The following is an 18,625-nucleotide window of genomic DNA, read 5'->3' as shown; positions in this document are numbered from 1 at the left end:
GTGCGTGCGTGCGTGCGTGCGTGCGTGCGTGCGTGCGTGCGTGCGTGCGTGCGTGCGTGCGTGCGTGCGTGCGTGCGTGCGTGCGTGCGTGCGTGCGTGCGTGCGTGCGTGCGTGCGTGCGTGCGTTGCTGCTGGAGCACTGGGTTGTGAATGTGCGCTCGTGTCTGTTACCGTTACGGGAGGGGTTGTCCTCTGATTGAGAGGTTGAGGGTTTGATCCCAGTCTATACCGGTTTATGTCCTATGCTTGGTCCTGGTTGCTTTCTCACATAGTTAAAGACCTCACCATGCTTTGCTTGAGCCGAACCGCGACCTACATTTTTCAGAGGACCATTATTTGCTTGTTTGTTCCGCACCAGAGTTTCAATGTGCTTTCACATATCGCAGAAAGACTGGGGGTATCCGAGGAAGCGAAGCATGGTGCGGAGCAAAGAGGCATGTGTGAATGCACCCATAGAAGTCTAGCAAAATAATTTCACAGGTAATATTATTCCGTTTATTTTTTCCTACTATTGAAAACTAGATATCTCACATTTTAAACCTTATTGCTCTTTCCACCGGAAATGCGTACGAACCAGTACCGCACCCCGGTCCAGAAGCGTCAATTTATTATTGGTATTTGCTTTTTATTTAAACAATTCGCTATCTTATTTTAGGCATAGAAAAAAAAAACAAATATTCAGCAGATGTATGATTTCTGCTGTCACTCGCTCCCACGCAATTTCCTTCCACTCAGACAACGTCCTTCACACGGAGCACAGCGCCTCCGTCCTGGGTTATTAAAGCTGAGAGAGCTTTCTCTGTCCCCATATCATCAGAAGCTCTTTTTTGAACGTTCAGTTCATCGTAATGTTCATTGGCTGTTACAGTTTATTCATCCCGCTGTAGAGGTGGCTGTCAGTAATATTCTGCCTCCTGACACCTGCTTTCACTGGACACATACAGTGTGTGCAACTGACTGTTGGTCACACCCTCAACTTTAAATGAAAAAACTAGCATCCTATACGCCAGAAATTAAGGTAGTCTCTTACAGCTAGGCACCTTGGTGTGTTTTTGTTGTTCTATTTCCTCCCAATTGACTACATTTGTCCCACGTTTCCATGTCACTCAGGCGAACATTAAGTGGGAGTTTGAGTGGAAGTGGAAGCAGTTACACTGGTTCAAGCTCCAGGTCCAGATCCTCGTCCAATTCACTATCACGTTCACGCTCAGGATCCAGGAAGTCCAGGTACTTCTACACTCATGCAGCTGTTTGACAGATTGGTTTCTTCTTGAACGACTCATGGGATTTGTTGACATTGATTAGGTTTCATGTCTTTATGGAGTTTACACTCACACAGTTTTTCCCCTGTTGTTCTGGATCACCTGTTGCATTTTGTGAGCTCATGGTTTGATTGTTGTAATGTAACTTGATATTGGAGTTCCCTAATCTTCCCTCACTTTTTTATCCTAAGCGATAGTGAAAAATGCATTATTTTTTTTTGTATAGTTTTAAGAGTCACTGCTTTTGATATTTTCTCTTTTTTTGCCTTTCACCTGAAGTAGATTTTAGTGTTTCACAACTAAGTCATGGAAATTTGGTAAAATAGTTTAGAAAAGCATTGAAAAATTATTATGGAAAAAGTGTGGGAACCCTGTAATAAACTACATCTATCTATATGTATGTAGTTCATACATCCACTACTTACTTACACACATACATACATAGTCTTGATGTCACCATGTGACTTGTCTACAACTTCAGCTTGGTCCAATCCTGCTCTTGAGGCCCCACAGGAACATTTGCATACACACACAGAAATGCTCCAGCCATACAGATAAGCAGGGGACGTAACAATTGTTATAATCAACATTTTATAATCCTTGTGTCATTGGCAGACTCTCACTCACGATTCAAAGAGTGAACTCTCATTTCTTCTGCAGGTCGTTGAGTGTCAGCAGTGTGTCGTCCGTATCGTCGGCCTCGTCCAGCAGTAGCTCTGTACGCAGCGCCGACTCTGACGACATGTACGCCGACCTGGCCAGTCCCGTGTCCTCTGCTAGCTCTCGCTCGCCAACACCAAACCAGCCCCGGAAGGAGCGAGGGCCAGTCCGGGACAAGCCCCCACATGGAAGGGACAAGAACAAGGTGGATCCTAAAAAAGGTACCTACACTGATGGCAACAAAGCACAAATTTAACGTTAATTGATTCAATTCAACTTTATTTATATAGGGCTAGTTTCAACAATAAGTAATTTGCTTTTCACAAAATATAAAATTGTTATGGAAAAAAACCTAACAATTCTAATTCAGCGACAGTGGGGGTAGGAAAACTCGCTTTTAACATGGATAAATCTCCAGCAGAACCAGGCACAGAGGTGGAGCACATCTGCTTCTACTGGTTGGGTTCAGTGGACAGAAAGAGAAGAACAGAGAGATAGAACATCAGTGTGTCCCTGACTAGTTGACCCGTGAACCACAGATCACAAACTGCCAGCTCCAGATTGAAGACACCTGACACAGAGAAGAAAAAGGACATGGCTCAGACTGCAGAGAAACATGATACAGTTTTAGCAGGTCTGCCTGCATGAAAACACTTGGTGTTGAAACTATGCGTGAGTGGGTGTGTTATAGGGGTCAGAAGTTGGAGATGAGGCTACACCTTAACCATAACCATACCTGTCTGGGTATCACCCGCATCAGAATTCCACCACTCTTCACCCACGATAAGGAGGTGGTGGTTGATTGTTGGTGTTCTACTATATAATCTGAGTTTTTTGTTCCTATTTTTAGGTTTAGTGCTTTGTTCCTAGTGGTTAGGTTTATGCTTTGGCACTAAAAGGTCTTTAAGATATACAGGGGCTTAATCATGTAGAGCTTTGTATGCTAACTGGTGGATTTTAAACTCTATTCTAGACTTTACAGGAAGCCAATGAAGAGAAGCCAATACTGGTGAAATATGCTCTCTGCTGTTAGTACCTGTTAGTATTCTGGCTGCCGCATTCTGAATTAACTGGAGACTTTTTAGTGAGTTATTGGGGAGTAGGGAGTTACAATAATATAATTTAGATGTAACACATGCATGGATTAGTTTTTCAGCATCAATCTGGGCCAAGATATTCCTGATTTTAGAGATATTACAGAGGTGGAAGAAGGCTGTCCTTGTGATTTGTTTAATATGAGAGTTAAAAGATAAGTCACTGTCAAAGATAATGCCTACGTTTTTTATTGTGGTGCTGGGTGACAGAGTAATGCCATTCAGAGACACTATTTGCTCTGATAATTTATCTCTGAGGTGTTCTGGACCAAATTAAATCACTTCAGTTTTATCCTGGTTTAGAAGGAGAAAGTTACGGCTCATCCAGGAAGTGATGTCTTTAACTCATTCAGTGCCAGCCATTTTCAGATTTTCTACCCCCCTCAGTGCCAGCCGTTTTTGAGCATTTTTACTGATTTTTAAAGACCCACAGAATATTTTCTGCTATGACTATCTGAACTGAACTGCTATGACTCTTGAAGCCTCTACTTTCATAAAAAAAAAATCTTCTGTATCTGGCTCTTTTTGTTCTTTTGTAATCAGCTGTTGAATAGAGCAAGTTTTACACAAATCTTCAGTTTCAGAGCAAAAAGCTGAGAAAACAGGCTTGTTGTAAAAAAAAAAAAAAACCCTGTCAGTGACTTTAAAGCTATTTTTTGCTTTAGTGACAACTCTAACATCTGAACATTGTTTCCTTATATATAAAAAAAAAAAAAAAACACTGAGACCGGGCTTTTGATAGCAAAATTATTATTATTTTGCTATCTATGTCAGAGTTGAATGGATTTCTTACTGTATTTGGCATTCTTCCAAGTTTCTCTCCCATAAGTCTGCACACACGCAACTTCCTCTTCCTCCCGACACGCAGCAATGACCCGTTTAGCCTGGTTAGTTGATGGCTTTATCTCACCATCGCAACATTATCAATAATCCACTCAGGTCCATACATGTTCTGTGTTAGTATGTGGAGCTGTGAGCTGCTGGATACGTCACAATATCACACCGTAGCGCCATAATCTCACTCATTCGTGCTTCTCCTCCCCAGCTCATGGTATCATCTGTGGTTAATCTCTCATCTACTGCTGCCATCTTCAGGGCACAGTTGGTCACTACATCACCCCACAGCTTAGATATTGAAGAGGGACCTCCGCCAGGGTGTTTTCTACTAATCCCTGTGAAAAAACACAAATGACGAGTTATCTCGTCAATGGCACTGAGCGTTTGGATTTGAAATGACGAGTTATCTCGTCAATGGCACTGAGTGAGTTAAGACAAGCCTGGAGTTTTAATAACTGATGAGTCGTGTAGCAGAGCAATTTAATATTTTTTTTTAATTTTCTCTGATAATACCTAGCGGAATCATATACTGTATAATGTAAAGATTATTGCTCCTAAAACTGAACCTTGTGAAACACCATGATTAACTCTGGCGTGCACTGAGGAGAGATTATTAACATGAACAAAGTATGTTTTGTCTGATAAATAGGGTTTAAACCAACCTGTGATGTTTCTTTAATCCCAGCAATAAATTATGATAAACTGTTTTACATGATCATTAATGTGATCGATCACAATAACATCTTTTCATTGGTTTCTGTTTCCACAGAAAGGACAGTGAAGAAAGACGAGCCTTTGAGGGATGAGCGTAGGAAGATGGACCCACCTGGTGCTTTGCCAAGAGGAAACAACCCCGTGCCAAGACCAGGGCCAGGAAGTAGAGGAGGGCCCCCTCCGCCAGGCGCCATGGGCCCCCCGGGGACCTACGGAGCTTCAGGTTCCCACAAAGACATCAAACTCACCCTCCTCAACAAGGTGAACCTCTCTAAATGCTTTTAATCTCACAAAACTTCATGTAGTTTTATTTTTCTTTCCTTAAATTCTTAGAAAAAAAATAAATAAATAAATCTGTTATTTTTCAGCAACAGGGAGACAAAGGCAGCAGGAAAAGGTATCTGCCTTCAGACAAAGACCGGCCAGTGTCCCCCGTAAGCAAGAGGATGGCTTTCTCCCCAGACAGAGGTGAGAACAGTGAGGACAGTGCAGCTTTACTAACACACAAAGTGGAAAAAATGATGTCATGGAAAATAAAATATGATCATCTATTTTTTAATATTCTGTTGAAAGACAAAAATTTAACAATGTTTGTATTTTAGAAATGTTTTTATGAGTTGGTAACTTCTGGAAAAAGCTTTTAAAATCCCAACAAGAGCAGCTCAGATTCCATCATGTTTAAACCTGTGGTGAACGTAAAATGCTAAGTCAGGTATCATGTTTGAAGTTTAGTCGGGCAACTTTCGATTTTTTACGGGTGCTCGGCAACTGCTTCTCAAAAAGTAAGAGCCTTTTTACCTTCTTCACAGGGTAGTAGTGACGCATTGTTGTTTTAATCTGTTTATCGTCACGCACATCTGATTGACTTTTTTTTCTCTACTGATATCTGGTAAATGGACTTGATTTATATAGCGATTCATCCCTACAATGAAGTAGTCCCAAAGAGTAAATATTGAAGCTACGATGCACAATAACAGCTCCAGACACGTCCAAAGTAGCTCCAACACACGTGCTTGTGTTGTTGTCGTGTTGTAATAAATAAAACAAATAATTTTTTTTAATTTGGAGAAAAACGGATATAAAGACAGAAATTAGAGAAATAATGTGGATATAAATGTAAAAACTCTTCTCCTGAATCTTTTTATGGTATTGTTTTCAGGCCGTGATAAAAGGATGCCGGGTCGAGTCCCGCTCTCTCCAAGAATGGATCGTCCCAGAGGTCAGGGGCCCCGCCCACTGCCCCCACAGGGAGAAAGGTTGGTACCTTCCTCTCAACGCTGTTCATCACTGTTTTTGCTTCACAAATTCAGTTTCAGTTTGTTTGTTTCAGTCTCATAAAAAAAAAGGATAAAATCACAATTTAAATATATGAGAAGACTGAAACAGGCAGAAGCAAAAATTCTTCTATGCCCAACATAAAGTAGTACCTTTCTCAAATTTTACACACAAAAGAAATGCAAGCATTCAACTAAGTATATTTGAATTGTTTTTTGTCAAATAATGTTATATATATATATATATATATATATATATGAAACAATTAAATGTTGTATATAAAATAAACATATTTCTACTGCTTCACATAACTATCTAAAACATAGAGCTGTTTTTTTTTTTGTTTTTTTTTTTTTATATATTTTCAATTTTTTTTTTAATCAACGTTATTCTACAAATTAACCCCGAGAACGTTTTACTTTTAATCTTGCATTTGGTGAAATAAACATTAATTGATCTTTTAGGCTGTATTTGCTGGTCTGTAGTGAGAAGTATTTTCAACGCTTTCTGGAAGAGTATATTTTTGCTTTGAAAATTATCTGTGTTATTTAAAAATGAACAATGTCTTTAAATTTCATAAGTTTTGATTTAGCAAATAATGGTTGTGTGGTGATAATAACCTGCTTTGTTTATCAATCGTACGGCCCTTTGTTTGCAATTAAATAATATGATTAATAATGGTCTTCAAAGTGGTTCCCTAAAGTTCTACACAGTATGTCATATATGGCAGTATCAAAGTATAATACATTCCTCAAAGCTTTTTGTTTTCTCGTAGGAAACGCCCACTCTCTCCGCCCTCTAAGTCGACTGCTAAACTCCCTGTGGCTCCGTCTGGTAAACCAGCAGCTCCAGGCTCAGCCTCAGCGGCCGGATCAGGATCAGGATCAGGATCAGGAAAACCCAGCAACACGCTGTCCCGCCGCGAGGAGCTGCTGAAGCAGCTCAAGGCTGTTGAAGACGCCATTGCCAGGAAACGAGCAAAGATTCCCACCAAATAACATGGACAGTTGATAGTTGGTCCCTGCTGTGTGACCTGGAGTGAACTGTGAGGGTGGGTTGCTTTATTGCCTCCCAGTGCCCTCTGTGTGTAAAAATAAAGCGTGTTGCTGTAAAAGCTGTTTGTAGATAAGGAGCAGTAAAACATCTGGAGCTGTGTTTGCTTCAAAGGTGTCTGAGTGTAACTTCCACTGCCTGTAAAAGCCAGGGCTGTCAGCAGGTAGCAGGACGACAGCATTCAGCTGCAGGTGAGCAGCAGTTGTGTACATTTCACAAAGCAGAGGCCTCCTCATTGTTCATGTAAGGATATCCAGATTTATACAAACTGAACCATTTGTGTAAAAGATCACCTTTTTTTTTTTTTTTTTTTTAGATATAGGAATATAGGACCTCACTGCACCTGTCCTCTCTCATGTTCCCACAGTGTCCTGTCCTCTGCTGTCAGGCTTTACTGCATCGTGTACAAAAATGCCAGCAGATCTTTTTTCCAGCCTGTGATGATCGACGACTGCGATGTGAAGTGTTGCTTTGTTTTTTATTTTTATTTTTTTCCCCCTGTATGTTGTTTACTTTATAGCTCTTCTCACTTGATAAACTAATGTTTTATTTGAGTCACATTTGTAGTTGGAGTACGAGAGCCCAGACGAGGACATTTAGAGACCAGACATCTGCTTTTGTGACAAAAGCCTTCTAAATAAACTATTTTAATAATGTGAACACTCTTCACTTTGTCTGATACATCCTACTCCAGTAGAAGTACTGTTACTTGATTGAAAATGTACTCAAGTACAAGTCATACAGTACATAAATTACTCAAGCACAAGTGAAAATAGCTCAATAAAATAGTACTCAAAGTAAAAGTTACTAGTTACTTTCACCGCTCACGTTTATTTTTGGTAACAAATCTTGCCACGGTTCCCTTACATAGGGCGCGCACGCACCACAGCTCTGCCCAAAAGGTATTGTAATGACGTGATTCGAGCCGTTATTACAGTTTTACAGGCATTAATGGAGGTTGTAGTAACACGCCAAAAATAAACAAACACAAACCGTCTTACACTGTCTTAATCAAATCAACAATCTGTACTTGGTCAACTAGTGGAGGAAGTTTGGGAACTCAAAAAAATGATTGTGGAAAAAGACAAAACAATTAAAATACTGGAAAGACAAGTTGATGAGCTAGAACAATAGGCCCTGCCTCCAAACTTTCCAAAGTCTCTCCCTCAGAGGAGCTAACAAGCTAACGTTAGTCCGACAGCAACGTCACAGTAATATAACACGCTCTGTTAAAAGCATATTACTGCAGCGCTTCTCTCACTCTGTGCACACACCTCAGCAGCAGCAGCAACAACACTTAGAGCAGCCACACGGAGGCTGTTACGCGCACATGAACAACACATGCACCACAGAATTCTAGTGTAACAATTACAAATCAAACAATGTAAATCAAGCAGCAGTAATTTACCTTTCAAGCAGAAAATTAAGTAACAGATTAACAATGATTTATATTAACAGTAGGAGTCCTTTTGTAACATTTCACCACATAAAGGAATATTCAAATAATTTCGCAAAACCTTTTAGTATTATAGCAGCATCAGAAACTTGGATAATGAAAAAAAAAGTGTAGATTTTGGTCTGAATGGGTATGAATTTGTGCATTTAGATATAGAACAGATAAAAAGGGAGGAGGAGTGGCACTTTATATTGACAAAAACCTGAACTTTATTAAAGTTGAAAAGATGACGACTATGATTGAGCAAGTAATGGAATGTATAATTGTAGATTATCAAGGAAAGAAAGAAAAATGTCCTTGTTAGTTGTGTATATAGAACGCCGGGATCCAAAATGGATACTTTCACTAAAGGTATGGAAGAACTATTCTCTAACGTAAATCACAAAGATGTGTTCATTTGTGGAGACTTTAACATTGCCCCATTAAATGCAAGTAGCAACAGAGGTACAGCTGAATTTATAATATGTGAAATCTTAATAAATGATATAAGTGACCATCTCACAGTTTTTACGGTCTACAACTGTGGCAGTAAATGTAAGAGAAACTGAACAAGAACCATAACCCAGAAAATGCTCAATAAATTCAAGAATGAACTACTAAAGCAAAATTGGAATACTATGTGTAAGGAAAAGGAGGGAAATACAGCTTATAAAGAATTCTTAAATATATTTAAAATGCTGTATGATGAAAATTGTCCAGTTGTAAAATATAAAAGGAATTCAAAGTTCTGTGATAAACCGTGGATCACAAAAGGGCCTGTAAAAAAAACAAAAAACTTTAATGTAGACAATTAAAACTGCATCGTCTGGATCATCTCGAACGTAGCGTGGGCAAGAGCATCATGGCTGCAGAACTTATTCTAACTACACGTGGGTGAACACGTGTTTTTACCGCTTTTACATTCAACAACAGCAAGTAACACCGACAATAACGCGTTACACACAACACAACGTTCGTGAACTAATGTCACAAGTCTGTTTTTGTTAAGTGGATGCGTGAGCTGATATCAGCTGATGATGATGATTCAATAATGTGATGTTGCACAAGCACCGCAAGGAAGCACTTTGTAATAACAGACGTCACTTTCCCACCTCATTTAGTCTTTATGTGTTGGTTTCTCTATGAGATGAGAATCCTGTTACTCAATAAAAATACAATTCGGTTACACATTTTTAACCTTTTAACAATTTTACACTTTCGCTTCCTTTTCAATAAAAAAAAGTCAATTCAGACCTTCAAAATAAAAAGAAAGATGAAGTAAGTAAAAAAGATGACTTTTTTATTTATTTATTTATTTTCAACACGACTTTATTCATTTTTTTTTTGTTTTTTTTGTTTTGTGCACCAACTACCAAGACAAATTCCTTGTACTGTCCTTAAAACTGTACATCGCCATTAAAACATTTCTGATTCTGATTCAACATTTCTACAATGATTTTGTTAAACAAAACATCTAAACTTCAACACTGAGTTCAAATAGCGTTAAAAGAAGAATAAAATAAGCCTTTATTGATCCCCATTCACACGTTGCAGTAATACCAACATAGGATTATAGTGCAAGTCCTCTTCTTTCTTTTCCTTTTTTTCCCCCTGGGCACCAGATCATTAGTTTGGTTTAGACATGATGCCACTTGCTGCAGCAGGATACAGGTAACAACCCGTCCGAGCTGACGTCACACCTCAGCCAGCCTGTCAATCGATTTGCTGCCTTTGCTGCACCGCCTTCGATGCGCTCCAGACAACAGTGAATTTTATACTACCAATGCATTATTATTGATTTGTTTAGACAGAAATGTCATATTGAGATATAAACCTAGACACATTTATGATTTTTGTTGTTGTACTAACACATCCAACAACAATGCTGGAGTTGTAGTAGTAGTAATAGTAGCTCGAGGAGGAGTGTGTTAAAGTTGGCGCTGACGATTTTCAGGATTTGGCCATTTTCCTATAGGAACACAAAATGGAGAGTATCTCGATACAAAATCACACAATAAATAATAAAGCATGCGTCTCATTGACTTTTTTGATCGAGAGGCCAAGACAAAAGTTTGTGAAAAATTCCAAACATCCATCCATCCATCCATCTTCATACCCGCTTATTCCCGTTTAACAGGGTCGCGGGGGTCTGCCGGTGCCAATCTCTGGCTAAATTCCAAACATTTTTTATTTATTTTTTTCCCAATATTAAATTGTCTTCAGTCTGTAGGGGGCGCTAACGCGTCAATGTCCGTGCGTCCACATTGAGCTGGTTTAGGGCCGGGAATTTAATAACTGAGTCACATTTGACGCAAATCCAACTTTGTATGTGCAAATGAGAGCGTTTATAAAAGAAGAAAAAAATTAGGCCAAAATTCCAGGCTCCGCCCTGCAAACACCGTAAAAGTTATCAAAAATCCATTGAACACTTTTCTAGATGATCTCCAGCAAATTTGAGTCCTGTCAATCTAAATGTCAAGGGTGAATCAAAATATTTAGCTAATATGCAAATTCACCGCATGTACAAGAACAAAAGGTCATTGCGGTGATTTAGCATATTAGCTAAATATTAAGTTTTACCCGTGACATTTAGATTTAACACGGAAAATTTAGATGTAACATATATATATATCGATGTAATATTTAACATTTACATTTTACATTGATCTTATATTTTTATGAGGAAAAAATATCACAAATTTCACAAATATTGCTGTAAATCTGGTCAAAAGTAACATAAAAAAAAAAAAAAATCACATACATTTTTTAAACGTGGTTTGTTGCTAAATGTTGCCAAAAAAGTTGCTCTTTATTTTAACATGCACAACTTATATGACACCATCTATTCACACTTCTAAAATAAGTGGATATAATTCAGAGCTTCTTTGCAATTTTACTGAAAACTCCTGGTTCATTGTTTTAAAATGACATAAACTGTTTTTAAATTGGAATTTGTCAAACAAACTGCAGCTTTATTTGTTCCTAGGCTCCATGGGGCTTGCTGTTTTGTTTTTTTGTTTTCTTCTTCAAAGGGAACCTAATTATAAGTATGCAAGCGTGTTACAGTGATGCAATGTGAAAAAGCAGACAGGTTTCGGGAGTGCACGTGGGTGTAAACAGAGAAAGCCCATGGGCTCGCGTCGGAGGATGAGTTCGTGACAAAGGAAGGTTTTCATTTCCTCATCCCGCCGGGTTTCCCCGGGTGTCCCCGGTGCACTATAAATAAATCATGTCGGACTCATGGCAGTGCAGACCAACACAAACACCGACGGCTCACAGACACACGCTTTAGGTCACAGACACACAAGGGACCTGATGGACATGTTGCACCTCAAGCAGGTGAGTGACCGCCGCGAGAGACCGCGTGCAGGCTCCGCCCCCAATGCATGTGTGTGTGTGTGAGCGCCATTGCGCATGCTAAACATAAAAAAAGCAACTTTATATTTGAACAGATTTGCAGCAACACTTATGAAATTTGTGATTTTTTTTTTTTTTTTTTTTTTTTTGTCATAAAAAATATAATGTCAATGTTAAATCTAAATGTTGAATGCTAAATCTAAATGTTGATTTTAAATCTAAATCTAAATGGTACTTCTGACCAGATTTACAACAATATTTGTGAATTTTTTTTTCTCGTAAAAATATGTCAATGTTAAATATTAATTTTATATCTAAATATTAAATCAAATCCTAAATGTTAAATGTTAAGTAAAAATCAAAATGTTAAATCAAAATGTTACATTTAAATATAAATGTTAAATCTAAATCTAAATGTTTCATCTAAATGATGTGGGCAAAACTAAATATTTACCTAATATGCAAACTCACTGTTTAGATTAAGCATTTAACATTTATATTTAATATTTTCTTTTAACATTTATATTTAAATTCAACATTTATATTTAAATTCAACATTTATATTTAAATTCAACATTTATATTTAAATTCAACATTTATATTTCTATTTAACATTGACATTATATTTTATGAGAAGAAAAAAAAATCACAAATTTCACAATTTTTTTTTTTGATTGAAAAGTTTTATATTATTTTATTGACGTCATCTTTATTACATTCGGGCCCTATTATGGGTAGTGCATTTTGTCATGACTCAATTACTCAATCACAAAATAAAAAATGTCAATCAAAGAAAAAAAAAGTATTGAAATTCAATTATTTGTGTCTCAAATATTTTTTTTTTTACATTTGAACACTTTTTTTCTTTTGATTGAAAAGTTGTTTTTTGATTGAATAATAAAGACACAAATCTACCTCCACATAAGTTGTTCATAAAATACTCAAGTACAAGTGAAAAGTAGCTCAATGAAACAGTAGTCAGAGTAAATGTTACTTGTTACTTTCACCCTCCACGTCTATTTTTGGTAACAATATCTTGCCACTGTTCCCTTGCATACAGTAAATATCTCATCTAAAAACTTAAAAAGGAACATTTGTTTTCCACAAAGGCATCGGTATATATATATTTAAAAAAGTTTGTCAAAATGTACAATTCTTTTAAAAAAAAACAAAAAACAAAAAAAAAACACCAATAACAGATGCTTTGTCATATGGGTTACATAGAAAAAATGCTCTGAGAAAATTATTGTTTTGGCGCCATGCATTACGTTTAATCTGATTGGTCGGCTATGATGTAATGCATTTGATTGTTGTCTGGTCATTTAATTTTTTGTAGTTTCACAATGTCCTTTGATCATCTAAAAATAAATATGAAATCTACTCACTAACGGTTGGGTGTAGAAATGTAATTAATTACTTTACTTCTTTTAAAACATACTTAAGCACAGGTAAAATGACTGATTCAGGAATATACTGAAAAAAGTCAAAGCAACTCAGTTCCAGTAACGTGAGTACTTGTAATCCATTACTTTCCCCTCTGTGTTTAGATCCTCTCCATCCTCGTGCTCCTCCTCCACTGGGCATGCGCAGCTCAGCCCTGTTTCTCAGAGAAGGAGCTCCAGAACAAAGCGGATCAGAAGTTCAGAAGTCACTACCCGCAGCCGCACGAGCCACCGGTGGCGCCCAACCCCGGCCATTGCCCCGTGGAATGGTTCTCCCAGTCCCCGAGGGACACCAGCACCAGCAATCGCTCCTTGTCTCCGTGGATTTACGAGTGAGTCTTCTTACCTTTATCACTTTGTGTACTCTGTTAAAAAAAACTGCGTCACTGTAGAGCAGCAGACACGCGCAAATCTGCAATCTAATATTACGTCATCACCAGAGGTGTAAAGGAAAGGCAGGGGTTCCGTTTTTCTGTTAAATATCACCACACGAGGCAAGTCTGGCAAAAAATAAAAATATGAACTGAGGCTGGAGTGCTAGCAAAATATATATTTTATTAATCTTTAACAATATTAAAAAATACTGCTTTTATTAATGAGACACGGTATCACGTACTGAGATTAGGGGTGGGAACCTGCCTCACGATACGATACGCGATACAAAGCTTACGATAACGATCATCTCACGATATGACGATAATGCGATTATCAATATATTGGTCAGAAATCAATCTACGATAATCTATGACATAACAAGAAAAAAAAAGATTAAGTGAAAAAATACAATTTTTATTTTATATCTCTGAAAGACAGTAAATTGAAAAAGTGCCCTATGAACAGTGACACTATTTTAGTGCAACATTTCTGCAAATAAGTGTCAACATGCCAATGTAAACGAATAAGTATCTCCAATAGTGCTTTTTGTAAACAAAAAATAGGGTCTTTCTTACCAGTGACACCATTATAGTGAAATATTCCAGTAAACAATATATTGGTTCCTTCAATAAACATTGACAACATTTCTGTGAAGACGTACCTGCACATTTTAGTGAAAAAGCAGAAGAAAAAAAATCACTATATATTAGCGTATCGAGATATCGTCACACTTCTAACTGAGTTTGTAACCGTACTGAGATTGTAAGACAATCTGAGCACGCAGCAGTCATGCACTTATTGTACCTGTGCTGGAATTGCCATGCGCAAATTGTCATACTGAGATTATAATGATAATCTTAGTTGTAATTCATGTTAATATTGTGTATTAATAAGTGTAATAATGCATTTTAAATATTTTTAGCAAGTTATTTGTCAGTGAAGTGCATTTTATGCCAAAAATTTTTTGGAATATTAACTTTGAAATTGAATGAACAATTTCTTTTATTTCCCCCTTAAACTTTATTCAAACATATAAAACAGTACAAAAAAATGCAATTATAGCCGCCAGGGGAAACATACAGAGGCACGGCTTCAGAGTAAAACATTATACAAAAATATACAAGAGAACACATAAATCAAAAGTTTGGATGGCTTTCTTATAAGTGGAGTGTTTGATGGTTTTCACATATTGTTTGACTTCAGTTTCAAAAATAGAAAGCAGTGGTTTCTGTTTTGTATCGACACTTGTGAATGTGCCATTTAGCTAAAAGTATAATAAGGTGAATTATATAGAATTGTTCCTTTCTCATAGATGGGTATTCAAAATGGCCACACAATACATGTTCAATGCATAAGGAGAAGTGAGGTTCAATACAAGCAGGGATCAGATTACAGATGTCATTCCACAATTTGTTGGAAAAGGCGCGGGACCAAAACAGATGAAGAATGTCTTCAGGGTGTCCTTCACAGAAACAGCAATTTATATCAGTTTCTTTGTTTGAAATGTTGTAAAAGTGTTAGAAGGGTACAATCTGTGAATTATTTAGCTTATTGTTTATGATATATCTAGCTGGCAGAGTCCAAATCGTTTTCCAGTTAAGGTTATTTATACATGAGTTCCAATAAGATACGACATAAGGAGATGATACAACATCTTTTTGAAATAAAGAGCGTATTCGACGGTTACGTGTTGAAGAAAAGCCAATTTGACCAATTTCAGTTTTAGTGGGATCAATGGGTAATAATGTTGGTTTCTGTCCTGCTGTACTTTTAAATAACATAATTATACCAGCAGGGATTGCATTTATAACAAAGTTATATTCAGTGATAGGAATTATTACACTATATTTTGAGATTAAATTGAATGAACAATGTCAGCACAGCGGAATTAGCAATAATTTATTTTCCGGTAGTGCGCATGCTCATATACAATCTCAGTACAACGCAAACCCAGTACGCCACACCTGTGGGAAACTACGACACTTTAACCGCCTGGTTACACTAAAATAAACAGCAACTTTTTGCAGCATTTAGCAACAATGTTTAAAAAACATGTGATTTTATTTTATTACTTTTGACCAGATTTACAGCAATATTTGTGAAATGTGTGGTATTTCTTTTCTTGTAAACATATGTCAGTGTTGAATCTAAATGCTAAATCTAAATGTAAAATCTAAATGTCACAGGTGAAACTAAATATTTAGCTGATATGCAATTTTACCAGAAGTACCAAAATAAAAGCTCATTCTGGTGAATTTGCAATTTAACATTTACTAGATTTGATATTTAACATTTAGATTTAGATTTGATATTTAACACTTAGATTTATAATTAACGTTTAGATTTCACATTGACACACTACATTTTGCAAGGAAAAAAAATCACAAATCTCACAATTGTTGCTGTAAATCTGGTCAAAAGTAACATGAAAGAAAAAAAAAACACACAAATTACATATTCATGCACAAGCACAGACACATAAATCTTCAAGACACAAAAGTCAAGAATTAGGTTTCATAACATGAGGCCACGACGGGGCGACATGACATTCCCTTGCTGAACATTAAAAATAAAATAAAAATGCTCAACTTTACAATTGGTGCCCCATACAAGTAAAATGACTGATTTAGAAATATACTCAAAAACAGTACAAGTACCCAAAAAAATCAACTCAATGACAGTAACGTAAGAACTTGTAATCCATTGCTTTTACCTCTGTTTAATTTTAATTGGAAAAACAGTTGGTCACCATAATTATAATTGAGTTGTAATTGAACACAAATAATTGAAAAATGTAAATGACCCCAACCCTGATTCCTGCCCTCTGTAGGAGCAAACAAATGGCCGACCATTTCCCCTTCACCTACGTGCAGGCCAAATGTTTGTGCGACGGCTGCATCCAGTTCAACAAAGACGGACCGTTCCAGAACCATATCTTTAACTCTGTCGCTGTCTATCAGAGCCGCATCTTTCTGAAGCGGGAGCCCTGCAAATACAATTCGACCTACCGACTGACCCCTGTCGCGGAGAACGTGGCCGTGGCCTGCACCTGCGTCAACCCTAAGAGGGTGTCTTAAAGCCTGAGGCCCACTGAGGGGCCTTAGAGCCTGGATGGAGCTGCACAAACATCACTGGTATTTAACAATCCACATGAAATCATGACCTTATGATGTCATTCTTTATATTTATTCACTTTTTTTTTTTTTAGTGCAATAAGTTAAAGATCATTCATTGTTTTTGTAAAACGTATGACATTTTCTAAGAAAAAAAGGAAACTTTAATATCCCAGTATGTATGATAAACAGAGGGGCACCAAAATAGTGACAAGTGTCCTCAGTTTGAGGGAACTGTGAATTTACAACCTAATAATAACATATCACACAGTTTTGGTTTTACCATGATGAAACAGGCTACATTTCACTTAATTTACAAACTTCTTTTCTAAAGTATTTTTCTTCATTGTATTTTTTTTAAATGTATTTTAATCAAATTCAGTTTTTAATTGTTACTGTTTCAATATTATTTTTGTATTTTAATACAAAGAGCTGGAACAAACTGCCAGCAGATTGGAAGTCAGCATCCAATGTGAACAATTTGAAATGCAAGTTAAAGGCGTTCCTTTTTCTCTACTGCGTATGACTGTGGGGGAGATTCTTAGTGTTTTTACTGCTGATTTTTATACATTTAAATGTTTTTTAATCATGCAAAACACATTGAATTGCCTTGTGTATGAAATGTGCAGTAGAAAAAAATTTGCCTTGCCTTAATATTATACAAATGTTGAATAGTTATTTAAAAATTGTGATGATAATGATAATAATAATAATAGTAATAGTGTAATTATTCAAATCAATTTATTTACAATTATTAAATGGCAGTCCATCCATCAGTGACATTAACTGGACCTTTAGTATTTTACAATTTATTATTGTAGCACTCACAGTTCAATGTTGATGTAATTTGTTTTCTAAGGAGTTTTTTTTTAACATCCACAGTAGTGGAATAGAATTAGCTGATCGCAGGGAGTAACAGACACATCCACATCTCTTTGTCTACTGTAGGATAACAGAATGTCCCATGTTGTAAAATAGTAGCTGTTGTTGGTGCTTGAAAAGCTGTCATTTTCTAGATATTTGTTCATTTCATTTTTTTTGTCATTTGATTTGAAAGCTTCATATTCTGTGAGGCTTTGATGAACTGACATGTTGTTATACTGCTACAAATAATTTTCAGTTGGAAATAAAGTCAAAATGTCATGTTATACTTTCTTCTGTCCATTCTGTTTCTCCTGTGAGGTGGTTATGAAAAACAGATTAAAATTAGAGAGTGATGGAAGCAGAGGGTCACTGGTTTGAATCCAACCTGGGTCATCACTGTGGGAGGTTCAACATTTTTAAACCATATTTTAAACTGGAAGCTGGCTCCAGAGAGGGGAGCCTGATAGCTGATATCACACTATACTTTCAGATGCCCAGGGACCGGGGATGGACTGGCTATCTGGCAGCCTGGGCACCGACCCACAGTGGGCCGGTCTGGTCCGCTATGTTTTGGGGTTTTTTGACGAGATCGGAGGCAGAAATGGTAACACGTGACCAAAAATTGGCCAAAAGTGGCCAAAATGTGACAAGAAAAGAGTGTTAAGTGACTAAAATGGGCAAAAAGCAGTCAAGAGTGGCCAAAAAATGGGCAAATGAAGCGAAACAAGGTGGTATGTAATGGAAAAGGGTAGCGTTAATGGGCACAGGGTGACTACAGGTAGGAAGAAGTTATTTTTAAGACCTTTTTATTACCACCTTAAAGAAAATTTAAGACCAAATTTGCGATGGAAATACAGACCAAAGGGAAAACATTATTTTACAATTAAAGGCATGGATGTCAGTTAATATAATGTACATTAAGAAAACATGAAAATAATAAGTTGTTCAAGAACGTTCTTCAAATGTGTTTATTAATGTGGAAAGAGAACAAAAATATCAACATTGTCCTAAATGATATTTACTGTAACACAATTCTCACATTTAATATCAGTGGACAATAACCCAGAAATTAAAATTGACAGGAACCTGTGGGCAAACCAAATGTCAAAGTGCTTTTTATCAGATCATTCACCATGAAAATCAC

The 18,625-nt window shown here is 37.0% G+C and overlaps 2 protein-coding genes across 3 annotated transcripts in view; both read left to right on the top strand.

Moving 5' to 3' along the window:
• Positions 1 to 7,555, top strand: part of zc3h18 (zinc finger CCCH-type containing 18) — a 36,223-nt gene extending 28,668 nt beyond the window's left edge. Inside the window, exons 14-20 of one of the 2 annotated variants that reach the window (XR_003674346.1) lie at positions 1,111 to 1,227; positions 1,923 to 2,143; positions 4,623 to 4,828; positions 4,936 to 5,035; positions 5,727 to 5,823; positions 6,618 to 7,138; positions 7,263 to 7,555. Coding sequence is in view for 1 of the 2 variants with exons in the window: in XM_028451008.1 (XP_028306809.1) it covers positions 1,111 to 1,227; positions 1,923 to 2,143; positions 4,623 to 4,828; positions 4,936 to 5,035; positions 5,727 to 5,823; positions 6,618 to 6,840 (964 nt within the window). In the remaining variant the exon portion in view is untranslated. Of the gene's footprint in view, positions 1 to 1,110; positions 1,228 to 1,922; positions 2,144 to 4,622; positions 4,829 to 4,935; positions 5,036 to 5,726; positions 5,824 to 6,617 lie in introns of both variants that reach the window. The other variant, XM_028451008.1, reaches the window with a different exon arrangement.
• A 4,055-nt stretch (positions 7,556 to 11,610) lies between these two features.
• Positions 11,611 to 17,068, top strand: il17c (interleukin 17c). Its single transcript, XM_028451050.1, has 3 exons — positions 11,611 to 11,669; positions 13,235 to 13,461; positions 16,335 to 17,068. The coding sequence occupies exons 1-3, from the start codon at positions 11,646 to 11,648 to the stop codon at positions 16,579 to 16,581; spliced, it is 498 nt and encodes a 165-aa protein (XP_028306851.1). The 5' UTR covers positions 11,611 to 11,645; the 3' UTR covers positions 16,582 to 17,068.
• The last annotated feature ends 1,557 nt before the right edge of the window (positions 17,069 to 18,625 follow it).

This window comes from Gouania willdenowi, chromosome 6, assembly GCF_900634775.1.
Source record: "Gouania willdenowi chromosome 6, fGouWil2.1, whole genome shotgun sequence".
Lineage (NCBI taxonomy): Eukaryota > Metazoa > Chordata > Actinopteri > Blenniiformes > Gobiesocidae > Gouania > Gouania willdenowi.
This window is presented reverse-complemented; position numbering and strand designations above follow the sequence as displayed.